Below are 12,370 nucleotides of genomic sequence, written 5' to 3'. Positions count from 1 at the left end.
GCAACTGAGATGCATCCAGGGCTCACGTCGAGGTACTCCATAGGATATTTCTCTGTCAAGAAACAGTTCAGGGGCAATAGGCTGATATTTTATAATTTATGGGATTTCGTGTGGAGAGTATTTTGAAAGTGTCCATACTAGAAAGCTTTACGTTTGCATGTGTTTTTAAAGTCGCATGTCGAGGGGAACATTTTGTTGGCCCAAAGGTTTTTATTTCACAGAATAAAACACTTTTTTCCTTTTTATACCTTTATTATTATTATTATTATTATTATTATTATCAAGACTAAAATATTCAGTTTTTCAGCTGCAGTTTTGTTTTTCTGTACATCCACGATAAGCATTCTTGTTTTTAAAATGTAATGTGGTGTGTGGTTTGTTTTGCTGATAATAAAAATGCAGAAAGACTCTGTACTGTTTAAACAGATACTCTCCCTGTGTATTTTTGAATTTATTACGTGTGTTTGTGTTTAATTCAAAGCAACGATTTAACATTTTGGTTGCAAAAAGCTTATTGGCTTTCTTGCTGAGAGTTAGCAGAAAGTTTACAGACATGGGAGTAGTATCTCTCTTGTCATCTAGGTCACCTGCAGCACGTTAGCTTAGCTAAGCATAAAAACTGAAGACGGGTGGAAACAGCTTTCCTATGTCTTTTCAAAGGTAACAAAATTCACCTATTAGCAACTAATGTTGGTTAAAATGGCAGGTTCTCAGTCTTCATGCTAAGCTAAGCCAAGCGGCTGCAGGTTGCGTATTTCTGAGCCCAAGGGTTAGTTTTAGTTAGTTTTCATTCCATTCTGTTTTACACAGCTTCTGAAAGTCTTTGCAATTAGGGAGGTTGCTGCGTTCAGGTGTTTTTGCACGAGGGGCATATTAAAGCAATTACCAATGGTTCCCAATGTGTTCCATCCACGCAATGTGGCGGGAGTTTAGTAGGACAGTCATGTGCGCTGTCTGATTTTGTAAACTGCTCATCGGGGTATGACATTATTGCTCAATGTGCGCATGAGTAGCCTTTCTCTGCAGCACGTCTTTCCCCATATGGCTTGGCCCACTGTCCTACTGTACGCTGTTGCTAGGTAGAGAGTGTGCACCGATGTCTGAGATTTTAAGACTATTTAGAAGGCCAATGTGAGTGACTGACCACAAAGAAACTTAAAATTTCATGATCATTGATCTGCGAGGGATCAAGTCAACCTCACTCATATGTTTTCTATTTCTAAAGAGAAGTCATGGAAGAATATAGGCTAGTTTACAGAGGAGACAAACAGAAAGAGAGGGAGACACACACCAACAGAACATGATAATGAATGTCTTCTAATTCACTGACATACATTCCCAAACAGCCTTGTTGATTACACTGCAGGAACAAGAATTGCACGCACACATCGGCGCACTGCTGCTGTTGCTGCTGCATGTTGGGAGGAACAGAAAGCCGGAGCGGTGCCAGAGTGACTGTGCGGTGCAACGAGGCTGCGTCGTGTGCCTTTAAATTCCATGACCCACTTTTCACAGCTGGGGCTGGCTGGCTGGCAGGGAGCGCATCGCTCGCGCACGCTGCCTTGAATAATTGGGACTGCAAGGTGAATGTGAGGAGAATGGTTAAAGACGGGAGCTTCCCCCCCGCCAGCCAGCAAGCCAGCCGGCATGGTCGGTCCAGTCAGCTGGCTGCACACCAGCAGATCTCACACCAGCGCCGTCCTCGAGTCACTGTCGGTCATGGTGTTTGTGAATATTAAAACTGATGTGAATGGAGACAGTTGTTTGGCAGAAGAAAGGATGTGGATGGATGAAATGAGAGGAGACTGGCGAGAGCAAGGGAGTGTCATTTTTATGAGCTGCTATCATTTCGAAGCCACGGTCTGTTTTCAAGGAACACATCATAACTCCTAATGTGAAGAAGCCCAGCAGACCCTTCTGTAAATTTAATGTCCTCCCATCCCCCTCTTCATTTTCCCATTCTCTCTCCCTCTCTCTCGATCCTCGACCCCCCCCACTCTCGTCTTATACTTCACTATGATTCCCCCTCTCTCCCTTGTGGATGCAGCGATCCATCATGCCAACACTTCAGGGAGACGAGAAGAGAGAGAGGAGGGGGCGCAGATTGAGAATGGAAAAAGACAGACAGAGACTGTATATATGACCAGGGCGGTAAGGAGCGAGATGACAGATAGGGTGATACCAGCGTTGTCTTCTCCCCTACCCGGGAGAGAGATCCCATCTCGTCTCCACTGCTGTGGAACCCAACTGCAGCATCAGATAAAATGCTGGGGCAGACGTGTCACGCTGTGGTAGCCAGCTCATTCATTCACATGACAGGCAATGCAGCTGTACAGCAGCACTGATTACCCGGACAGAGAGGGAGGGAGAGGGAGAGAAGAGGTGATGTTTTCTTCTGTCACCTCCATGTCAAAAAGCTGTATTTACCCTGCGCACTGGACCTGCTGCATTGTGGGTAAGGAGGACATGGCAGGCAGGACTCTCTTGCCCTTCCTCTACTTAACTCACTGTGACAGAAAAGTTGCTACAAACAAACAAAGTGAACTGTAAAGAGGGCCAGAAGAAACTGCTCCAGATTGAGTAATTTCCAGTGAGATTATGTGTTTTGGCCACGACTGAATATTTTATTCTACTTCAACTTTAAGTACAAGCAAATCCCTGAGAACAACCTTCCTGCCTTGACTGTATAAATACTATATAACACACATGCACGTGTTCCACTTGCACAGCATGCATGTGTGTGTGGAATAAAACCTGCCGTGTATCTCGTGGGAAATCTCTTTAATTTCACTACACTGAGCCCATTCAATTTTCCAGCACTCCAGACATAAATGTTACAACTCTTGCTCCTCAAGCATAAAAAAGATGTAGGCGTGTACAACATCACACAAGACTTTGTTGCCAGCGTTGACCGTTTCTACCACTGCTGCCTCAACTACTGCTGGAGGCGAATAGATTTGGCTGGATATGTGGGAATTTGCTTTAGCACATCAGTCTGCAGCAGTTTAAAGAAAGTTCAAGTTCAAAGCTGTTGTACTAATATTTACCTCTGTTTGCACACACTGACATGACTGGGGGGAAGGAGGTGATAATTGTCTGGTGCGCAATGGAAGAAGAAGTACTCAGATCCTTGTCTTAAACATACAAGGAGCTTTTAACTTATTATGACTACATGAAGCTGCTCTGTAGTCCGCTAAAACAAGGTTTACTTTGTTCACGATTATCATGTTACAGTAATTGTACATTTATTGAACACTTACTCAAATGAAAATATATAACTCACAGCAGCAACTTTAAGTATAAGTTCCAGTACAACAATGTCAAAATGTTTGATGTTTTGCAGAAGTATTGGTCTCCCCAACTGATGTTACACCATATATTATATTACCAGATTCCCAATACAAATGTATCAATACATATGGAGCATTTAAATATTGTATCTGGTCGAGATGTTCCTAGTTTTAACTACTTTATATAAAGGTAGGTCTTTTAGTCCAGTTTATATATAATATTACACTCTGAGCAGTACAAAGTGGCGTAATATTAAAATATTCAAGTAAAGAATGTACCAAAGTAGATAATCTGAGTAAATGTACCTAGTTACATTCCATCAATGGTATACTGTTATACTTGTTAATTCAGATTAATTAATGAAACATTATGATTATGTTTGTCATGATAAATTCTTAAATGCACAGTATGTAATTTCTACCGCTAGGGGTCTCTCAAAAGAAAAGATGTAATTAGCATGGGATCATGGGAGTTGATGTTAAACAATCTGCATTGTTGCAGATGAAAACAGGCACTAGGGCAGAATGTTCACAGACGAGATAAAGTATGAGATTTTTATTCACGTTATGTTCAGCCACGTTTGACAACTTCCTTCCTCATCCTCTGACGTATTATCTGATGTTTTCCCAAAAGCAATAGTGACAGATGGCCAAATTAAACACAGTGTTACTTTGAGTAAACCCACCACTTTTTGTTGGTTGGAATAATAGTTGGAAACATTTGGGATGATGTTAGTACAATCAATGCAGAAATGGTACATACATCTTCAAGAAGGCAAACATTATAATAGAGGCCATTATAACTACTTAATGTAGCTTCTGTTGAATCATTAGAACAGACAATACTCAGCAGGGGAGCATACGGAGCCTAGATTTTATGTATCTGATGCGTTATAGCCCAGTACTGCCCTGAGCCCTACGCAACACAATAAATGCCTGGATGTCAGACAGTAAACAATGCTGCTGTAAACACTGTGCAGACAATACCACTGTGACCACTGGAGGGATTAAATGCAGGGATTTAGAATTAATAGCACTATTTACTTGGGTCACATAGCCATATGTCTGCTGGCCTGTTTGTGTATGAACTGCTTGTTTTTGTGGTTTGTTTTCTATGCTGCGATTGGCCCTTTCTGCACATAATCGGAGGGATGAGATTGGTCCGCAGTAAAGGATCTCATACCTAGATACAACACGGAGTGCAGAGAAGTGTGTGTGTGTGTGTGTGTGTGTGTGTGTGTGTGCTCAGAGGCAAGGCAAGTCTATTTAGACAACATGGGGGTGGGGGGGGAGTCCTAGTGGGGGATCTGTCTATCTGCAGGGGGTGAGTTCAGATCATTCTCCATTATGCCATCTGTTTCTAGTGAATTATGTAGAGACAGGGATAATTAAAGGGGCTATTATCACTATGCTACCAAAACAACACAGACGTGCTTAGCACCCTTATAAGAATACAAACAACAACAGAAAAGTCTAACAGGGGAGAAGAAGGTTAGAACTGCAGGCAAAGTTTGAGATTTCAGATCCAGACATAAAGATCTCATCTCGAGAAGAAAAAAAGACTGACTACATGTCGTAATAATAACAACAATGACCAATTGCACACATAATTGTATCCCACGTTGGGTTCAAAGCAGTGTTACTACTCCATTGCACTGACATTGTTTGTTGTATAAAGAGGCTGTGAATGTATGCATGGAGGCTAAACTAGTCTGGAGTGAATTGTTGCTATGCAGAGACGGTCCCAGTCTGTCTGCTGCTGCTAAGGTAACATGAGGATAAAGAGCCGGGGCTACCCAGACAGAAGTAGGGAAAAAAGAGACACAAAGAGTCTGTCTGAAAGGAAAAGTGATAAGATGAAGGAACAGAAGTGAGTCCCGGTTACAGTCTGTAATGTACCGTGTGGTGCAATCACAGCGATAACGATGAACAGTTAATCATATGCTTGCACCTCCTCTTTAAAAATGCAGCATTGTAACACTACGTGGGCTGCTTGATGACAGCGGATAAAACCTGCATATTAATGTGCTTCATTAATTACAAATGTACATGTCATTTCACCACCATGAGAACATCTGCAACACTGAATGAATAAATAAAAAAAATCAAGCACAATCTTGTTTTCTCAGGCACTTTATGCAAGGAAAAGATTATGGAAGCTAAGCTGTGAAAATCCATCGCTGAAGTGATATCACCACCACGCTGACATCTGCTCACTCGATGAGATGAGCGTTTTGTAGGTGGCAATGTGTTACTACCGTCAGCACGGAGGCATGTGTCCGCAAGCTGGTTTGAAATGAATTTCTTTACAGCCTATGCATTGTTTACTTCATTATCTCCTGGATGTTCTACACTTGCTCAGCACCGCATAATTGGCTGCTGTGCTGCCCTCAGTTGCTGTGAGAATTATTGCAACGCCAGGTGCAATACAGAGCGTGCTTTAATAACCTGCTACAGAATGTAAACTCAAATGGAAAGTTTAATTTTACATGACACAAGGTAAAAAGATGTAGCCTTCTTATTTTTGACATAATAAGGTGGTAACAATAATTATATAGTTTATTTCCTATATTCTCCTCTGATTCAAAGAGTTGAATTTCACCCACATATGAGACTTTAAAGGACGAGCGTGTATAATTTAGTGGCATCTAGCCTCCAGGTTAAAAAATTGCAACCAACTGAATCCCCCTCTCCTTCCCTTTCAAATTGTATAGGCCCTGTCCCAAGTCAATGCTTGGTTTTGTCCATTCTGGGATACGGTAGGCAGCACAATGCTCATTCTAAGGTTACAAAATACAAGGATTCTGGTGAGTGAGTACATGGTAAGTATACACTAATTAAAACAGAACTGTGAGTATAATATTTTATTCCTGACAGTGAATCCTCTCAAATTCTACACACTGGACCTTTAATGTATTTTCTCAATCAGCCTCTTACTATGAGCGATGTGCCCTAACATGAACAAAACATTTCCTGGCAAAGATTTGGGGATTTGTGTTTTTTATCTGTCCTCATCTCACTGGTTTGAAGGAGGTGGGACTCAATCGAAAAAAATATATATATGCACACTTGCAATTAGATTTCAGGATTCTTTTAAAATTCTAATTTGGATGACAGTTGTGGAGTTGTATGCCCATGTTGCCAGACCAACGTTCCTTGAAAAACAACATTAAAACTCTGCGTAAAGATGTCTTGATTTTACTTTTACCCCACGTCATCAAAACATTCTGTTATAAATAGAAAGTCTTAGTGTAAAGCTTTAGAGCCAAGTTTTAAGGGGCTTTAATACCACATTCCTCTGGGTATAAAAAACAGCAGCTTGTTTCTGGATCGTTGATCTCGCTCGTGAAACCAGCCTGGTTGACCTGGAAATTTATCTGACCTTCACCCCGTCGGTTGCCAGCCCCTGCTCTATGTCATGTGCAAGCACAAAGACAAATTAATCCAAATAAATCAGTGAGGAGCCGAGAGGTTGCTTGTCCTCAAAATCAATCAGTTCCTGGATCTGCTTATTCCTGAGCAGCCCACGCCCCGGCCCCAGTTGAGCATTAATCAGCGAGGATAAGCATCTGAAAGTGGAAATGCATTGCCTTTCTTTGTCTGCCCTCGCTTCAGCTCTGCAGGTAAATACTGTGTGCCATGCAGAGACTCAGTGTGTATATTCTTTTTATGGTCTGGATCTACTCCTGTGTAGGAAGAATCTCAAGATCCGCCTCCCTTGAGAGCCAATTACAGACAGTTCAGGGAGGCTTTCAACATACACATGTGAATGCAGTCAAACACACATAACCCTGAACATCACCCCAGGCTTTAACCACCACCTACTGACCGAAGCCTGTAACTCACAACCAACCTTCACATGGGAAAAATGAAAAAACAGACATCAAGCACACACACAAAGACAGACACTCAAGAGGAAAAGAAGAGCAGGGGGTGGTTTTCTCTGGAGGGCTTTTGTCTGAAAAATAAGTAGGGGGATGAGGGGCTTAAGTTAAACCATATACAAGCCTGTTAAATATGTAAAGTTTTCTCTTTGTAATCATTTGCCCATCCTTTCCATCTCAGGCACCACAGACAAGCCCCAGAAGAGTGTGTCTGTGTGTTAGTGTGTGAGTCTTGGGGTACATACCTACAGGCCAACATCTCCTCCTTCCATGCCAAACAGCTGGTTGCCATGGTTGCAGCTTGCTGTGCACCAATGAGTAGCCATTTTACTGGGGGTCCAGAGAGGGGGGGGCTGCACAGTCTGGCAAATAGCAGCGATATGAGCAGAGATTAGCATACATTCAGCCAGGAACAGTAAATCCTTGCTCAAATATCACTGGGTTAGTTAAAATAACAGTGGTCTGTTTTATTTTTGACTCATGTCTCATTTTGTCTAACTGAAATGCCTCATGAGGTGAAACAGCCTTTTATACTTCCATGCACTGTGTTGTTCACTTATGTTTTTGGCAAGAGCCAGATTTTGGTGTTTGGTGAATTGGGAAATTTGTGGTAATGGCATGTAATGGACTCATCAAAGCTGCTGTTATTCATGTGTAAATATTTCAAGGCATTAAACAGCACTTCAATAATTTTCATAGGTCTGCAATTAGCTGATAATGTTGATTTAAACATTGTATTGATGTACCAATGAAACCTAATGAGAAAAGTATTGAACCATCACAAAGGGGATTGAGTACAGTTTTGATGAGTCAAACAATATTAAAGTAAGCAAAGTGTTCCCTCTGCTGGCCACAATGGACAACAGCAATGAGGTCACTAAAGAAATGTCATTTTTGGTTTGCCTGTTCAAAACCTCTGGCTATAACTAAATCTGTTGTCCAGTGTAAACTATGTGCCTCCAAATGTTACACAATTTTCAGAGGAGAGCTACAATTACACATATACACAGGGTTATGAGGTGTCAGCCATCATTAATGTTATTAGCAACAGCTGGGCCTTTCCTTATATTACAAGTCAAAATGTCTACTGAGAACACCACCACTTTTCCAGCTGCAACATTACAGTGACATACACAAGTATCACTATATATCAAAAATTATGATACACATTATTTTGAGATTGGCCAATCTGCATAATCACTACTTTTACTTTTGGTACTTTAAAAGGCACACTATGTAGTTTTGGGGAATACTCTTTAATAAAGAACAGAGAGAGTGGCGGACCCTGCCACCTTTCTACCTTCAAACTGTGTTTTGGGACCTTAATTTCCTCTGAGAACAGCTTATTTATTCAGTTCTGGAAAAAACCCCACATATTTCTGACTTTGTTTTATCACCTCATTAATATTGAACATTAAACTACATTGTGCCCCTTCTGAAGAAAAAACTATTGTCCTTTTGCTTTTGACATACAGAATACTGCTACTTTTACGTTTATTCAGTCATGATAAGCAATCAATCAAGATTTTTCTCATCTGATCAGAGTTTCTTCCTAAAACTACAAGTGAAAGACTAGTACACCTTTTGATTTTAAAAAATGCAGTAAAGTAACTTGTAACTTGTAAGTCATCAAATGAATGTAGTGAGTAAAAAGTGCAATATTTGCCTCCAAAATGTAGGAGTGGAAGCAGAAAGTGAGAGTACCTCAAAACTGTATTTAAGTACAGTACCTGAGCAAATGTACTTGTACACAGACACCATAACAATGCTGTCACTATATTGGTGCACCTTGAGTGCCAGTAGATGTCAGCATACTTCAGACAGACCTGACACTGTGTAGTACCACTTGTACACCTTGCGACATCTCAAGTTTATCAAGCAGTCCCTTTTTTCCCCAGTCAGTATTTATATCATTATTCACACAAACTCTATTAGCTAGCTGGGCAAGACTACAACCCCTACACAGTAGCAGCTAATGCTAATTAGCCTCCAAGTTGCATTTAAGGTCCAAAATGATGCAAATGTATTGAATGACTCATACTAATAGAGTGAAAAAGGTGTATTCTGCTTCTCGTATGTAATTATAACACACTGCTATGAGTTTATTGTAGTTTTTAGTTGAGTTATTCGCCGGTGTCGCACCCCCACCTGTCCGTGGGAGGGTGCCCGGCCTGCCTCAGGATCACTCCGGCAGGTCCCCTCGGGTTCCTGCCGTTGATCCCTCTCAGCTGACGTCAGGAGAAATGGCGGACCAGGATGGCAGCGACGCATCTCCTCCCGAGTCCCAAGGTGAGTTCCCACCGACAGCAAAGTTTACTCTCACAAACTTTTTTTTTTAAACACGGACGAGCTGTTATTCAAACCATTACGTGCCGGTCGGAGGGAGGTGTTTCGTTTGAGTTTGTCCGTGTTTGAACGCTTAATGCCGGGGGAGACTGAAGTCCTCGGAGCCGGGTCGGTCACGGGAGTGGGATTAACTATCAAGCGACTCACTCAACAGGTTGCTGTACGTTTGTTTCACACGAACTTTTGTTTTCCCCCTTTGAACCACACAGATATTGTCAGTTTTACGGTTGTCGTCGTCATTGTCGTCGGCAGATATTTTGAGCTCCTCAGACACCTGTTGCTGACATTTTGTCGCCCGGTCGCGGCGCTCCTTCAGTCTGACTTGACAGGTGAATCCTTGACGTGACCAGAGGCTTTGCTAGCTTCGCGATGTGACTTCAGGCTACAACTTTGTTCTCTGGCTGGTACAGGTGTTTTAAAACATATTTAATTCCGTCCACACAGGTTTGGACTGGCCTGTTAACACCCCAAACTTATCTTTAACTCTTGGTAACTGCGCACCTGCAACCTAAACAGTAAATCCATGGCGGTGTCACTTATTAAATTAACATTAGGACTGAAAATGGCCACTCACAGCCTCCATACAGTTCGCTTTTTACCCTCTTTTTCTGTTGGACTCTTGTCTGGTGTTATGTACTTTTAATCTCAATCATTTAGCATTGTAATAACCTTAAAGCAAATGCAAATAGTGGTGTTTGTATCATTGTTTTTCAGTGTTTGAGCTGCTGTCAGTTAATTTTCAATTGTTAAAAAGCATCAAAGCTATACCCACTTATCACCAGTGGTGTCGCTGGAATCACAGAAACAAGAATATTGTGGGTAATTCTTTTTTTTTTTTTTTTTTTAATTTGTAATTCAATTTTGCATCACAAACAGGGCTGATTCAATTTCTGCAGCACAGTTCTCTGTTGTTCGGAGAGTTCAGTCGTGTTTGCATGTTTCCTCTCTGGCCAGACCTCGCTTATATAAAATGATGACACAACAGGTGGTTTTCAATTAGCTGTTAATTGGCAAAACACCTCCGGTGACATCACTGTACATCAGATCAGTGCAACCATCAATGTCGACAAACTTGACGCCATCTCCACCTTAAGATGCTCTGTTGTTGTTGCTGAGGTTTTCAATGTTGGATCTGTTATAGAACATGAGTTTAATCATTGAATTCATGACAGCTTTTGAATTCTGCATGGTCATTGGCAAATAGGGTTGGGACAAACATTTCAGTAAGGCAGTACATCGTAATGCTTCCGTTTGCCATATGATTATCAATACGATGGCACCATGTATCGGTATTTTTATTAAAGCATACAGGTAATGTAAACAAAGCCCTGACTGGCCAGAGTCACTACTTCGTAACTGCTTGTGGTATGTACTCCAGTAAATCTGATTGGCGCTGTATTACTTTCTGGGAGTTTGGCCTTTTGCCAGTTTATGCCAGTTTACATTGGAATGTACAAGTTGCAGTGTGTGTGTGTGTGTGTGTGTGTGTGTGTGTGTGTGTGCACACACGCATGTTTTTAAATGGTACAAAGACCCTATGTACTTTTTTATACATTGTTTGATCCCTGTTCATATCAAATTCTGCGACACCACAGCACATTAAGTGCATAACTTTTGCTCTTTTCCATTTTAGGGACATTATGTACTCATCAGTTAGACTGATATCATGATTTATCTTAAGATGATTGTCTTACAATGTACTCATACTCGTAATATTATCGCTGTTGTGGACATTGTGTCCATAATGTTACCCCACATGTTTCACAAGGAAATGTGCTGGTTTGGTTTGGAAGTATTCAACTAGGAACCCTATTTCAGATCTTAAAAGAATGAACCATTTATCCACAAATGGTTGCACGAAATGCAGAAAAAGAGGATCTATCATTTTACCACACTGAGTATCATCATCCTTATTCACCGTCATTCCCAACACTGGTTGCGTGGGTGTGTCACTGAGTTTATCAAGTATCCCACAGGGATCTTTTACCGTTTGTTTGGTCCACAACACCTCCAGAGGACTCGGCACTAATCTATGCTGTCCTAGAATTCACTGGAGGCTACGCAAAATTTAACAATTTTACTCTGCAGTAATCAGTGCTTTTAATGACAAACAATTAACAAATAGTAGACTTAACATTTGTAGGATTACAGTAGCAGCTTTGTTGTTGGTTACTATTTTTGCTTTCCTCTCCATCCACATAGTCATCATCATCTTTCAACTTTCCCACAAATAAAAACTTATGTCAGTCTCAAGTGACTGTGCTGCAAACTCTTGGTTTCCTTTTTCCATATTGTTATGTTTTCATGCTTTCCAATCCTGCTGCCTGCCTCATATTCATAAACAGCTTCCTTTCGTATTATATATCTTTTACTCTCCTGCTGCCGTGAGCTTCAAGATATCCAGTCCACTGCACCACTGCAACTTTGATCAAAAATACTGACACTGACTCTAATGTTTTGATCACTGTTTTGCAGGATTATCAGCCGTCCTCTCATATCAGCCATTTTCCAGTCTGTTGGCCCATAATATGCCTGCCCCCAAATGCTTTTTATGTCTTCTCTCAAACTGTGGCAGAACCAGTTTTCATATCTCTGTCTATATCAGCTGGCAAACTGACTTCTTATTGGTTGCTACTGTTAGAGTCTTACAGTAGCAACCAATAAAAAATCAGTTCTGAGCTCTGAAGAGTCTAGCAGTTAGACACTTCAGAGCTCGGTCATGTCAACAAGTGTCTACCTGTCACAGTTTTTGAAAACCTGGCACCAGTGGAGGACACAGAGATAAGACATAGCTTTTTATCTTGGCCTGTTCTTTGCTGTAAGATGAACCGATTAGCCTTAACTGAAACT

At 41.2% G+C, this 12,370-nt stretch overlaps 1 protein-coding gene and 1 long non-coding RNA gene across 2 annotated transcripts in view; one reads left to right on the top strand and one right to left on the bottom strand.

Moving 5' to 3' along the window:
* LOC119012268 overlaps window positions 1–9,461 on the bottom strand; it is a 12,681-nt gene extending 3,220 nt beyond the window's left edge. The window contains exons 1-2 of the long non-coding RNA XR_005072424.1: window positions 9,323–9,461; window positions 7,420–7,536 (exon numbers count right to left, since the gene is read on the bottom strand). This is a non-coding gene — a long non-coding RNA (uncharacterized LOC119012268). The remainder of the gene's footprint in view (window positions 1–7,419; window positions 7,537–9,322) is intronic.
* Window positions 8,804–12,370, top strand: part of si:ch73-217b7.1 (ensconsin) — a 25,882-nt gene continuing 22,315 nt past the window's right edge. Inside the window, exon 1 of the mRNA XM_037085905.1 lies at window positions 8,804–9,463. Coding sequence (XP_036941800.1) covers window positions 9,418–9,463 — 46 coding nt within the window. The 5' untranslated portion in view covers window positions 8,804–9,417. The remainder of the gene's footprint in view (window positions 9,464–12,370) is intronic.

The sequence above is a fragment of the Acanthopagrus latus genome, chromosome 22 (assembly GCF_904848185.1).
Source record: "Acanthopagrus latus isolate v.2019 chromosome 22, fAcaLat1.1, whole genome shotgun sequence".
Lineage (NCBI taxonomy): Eukaryota > Metazoa > Chordata > Actinopteri > Spariformes > Sparidae > Acanthopagrus > Acanthopagrus latus.
This window is presented reverse-complemented; position numbering and strand designations above follow the sequence as displayed.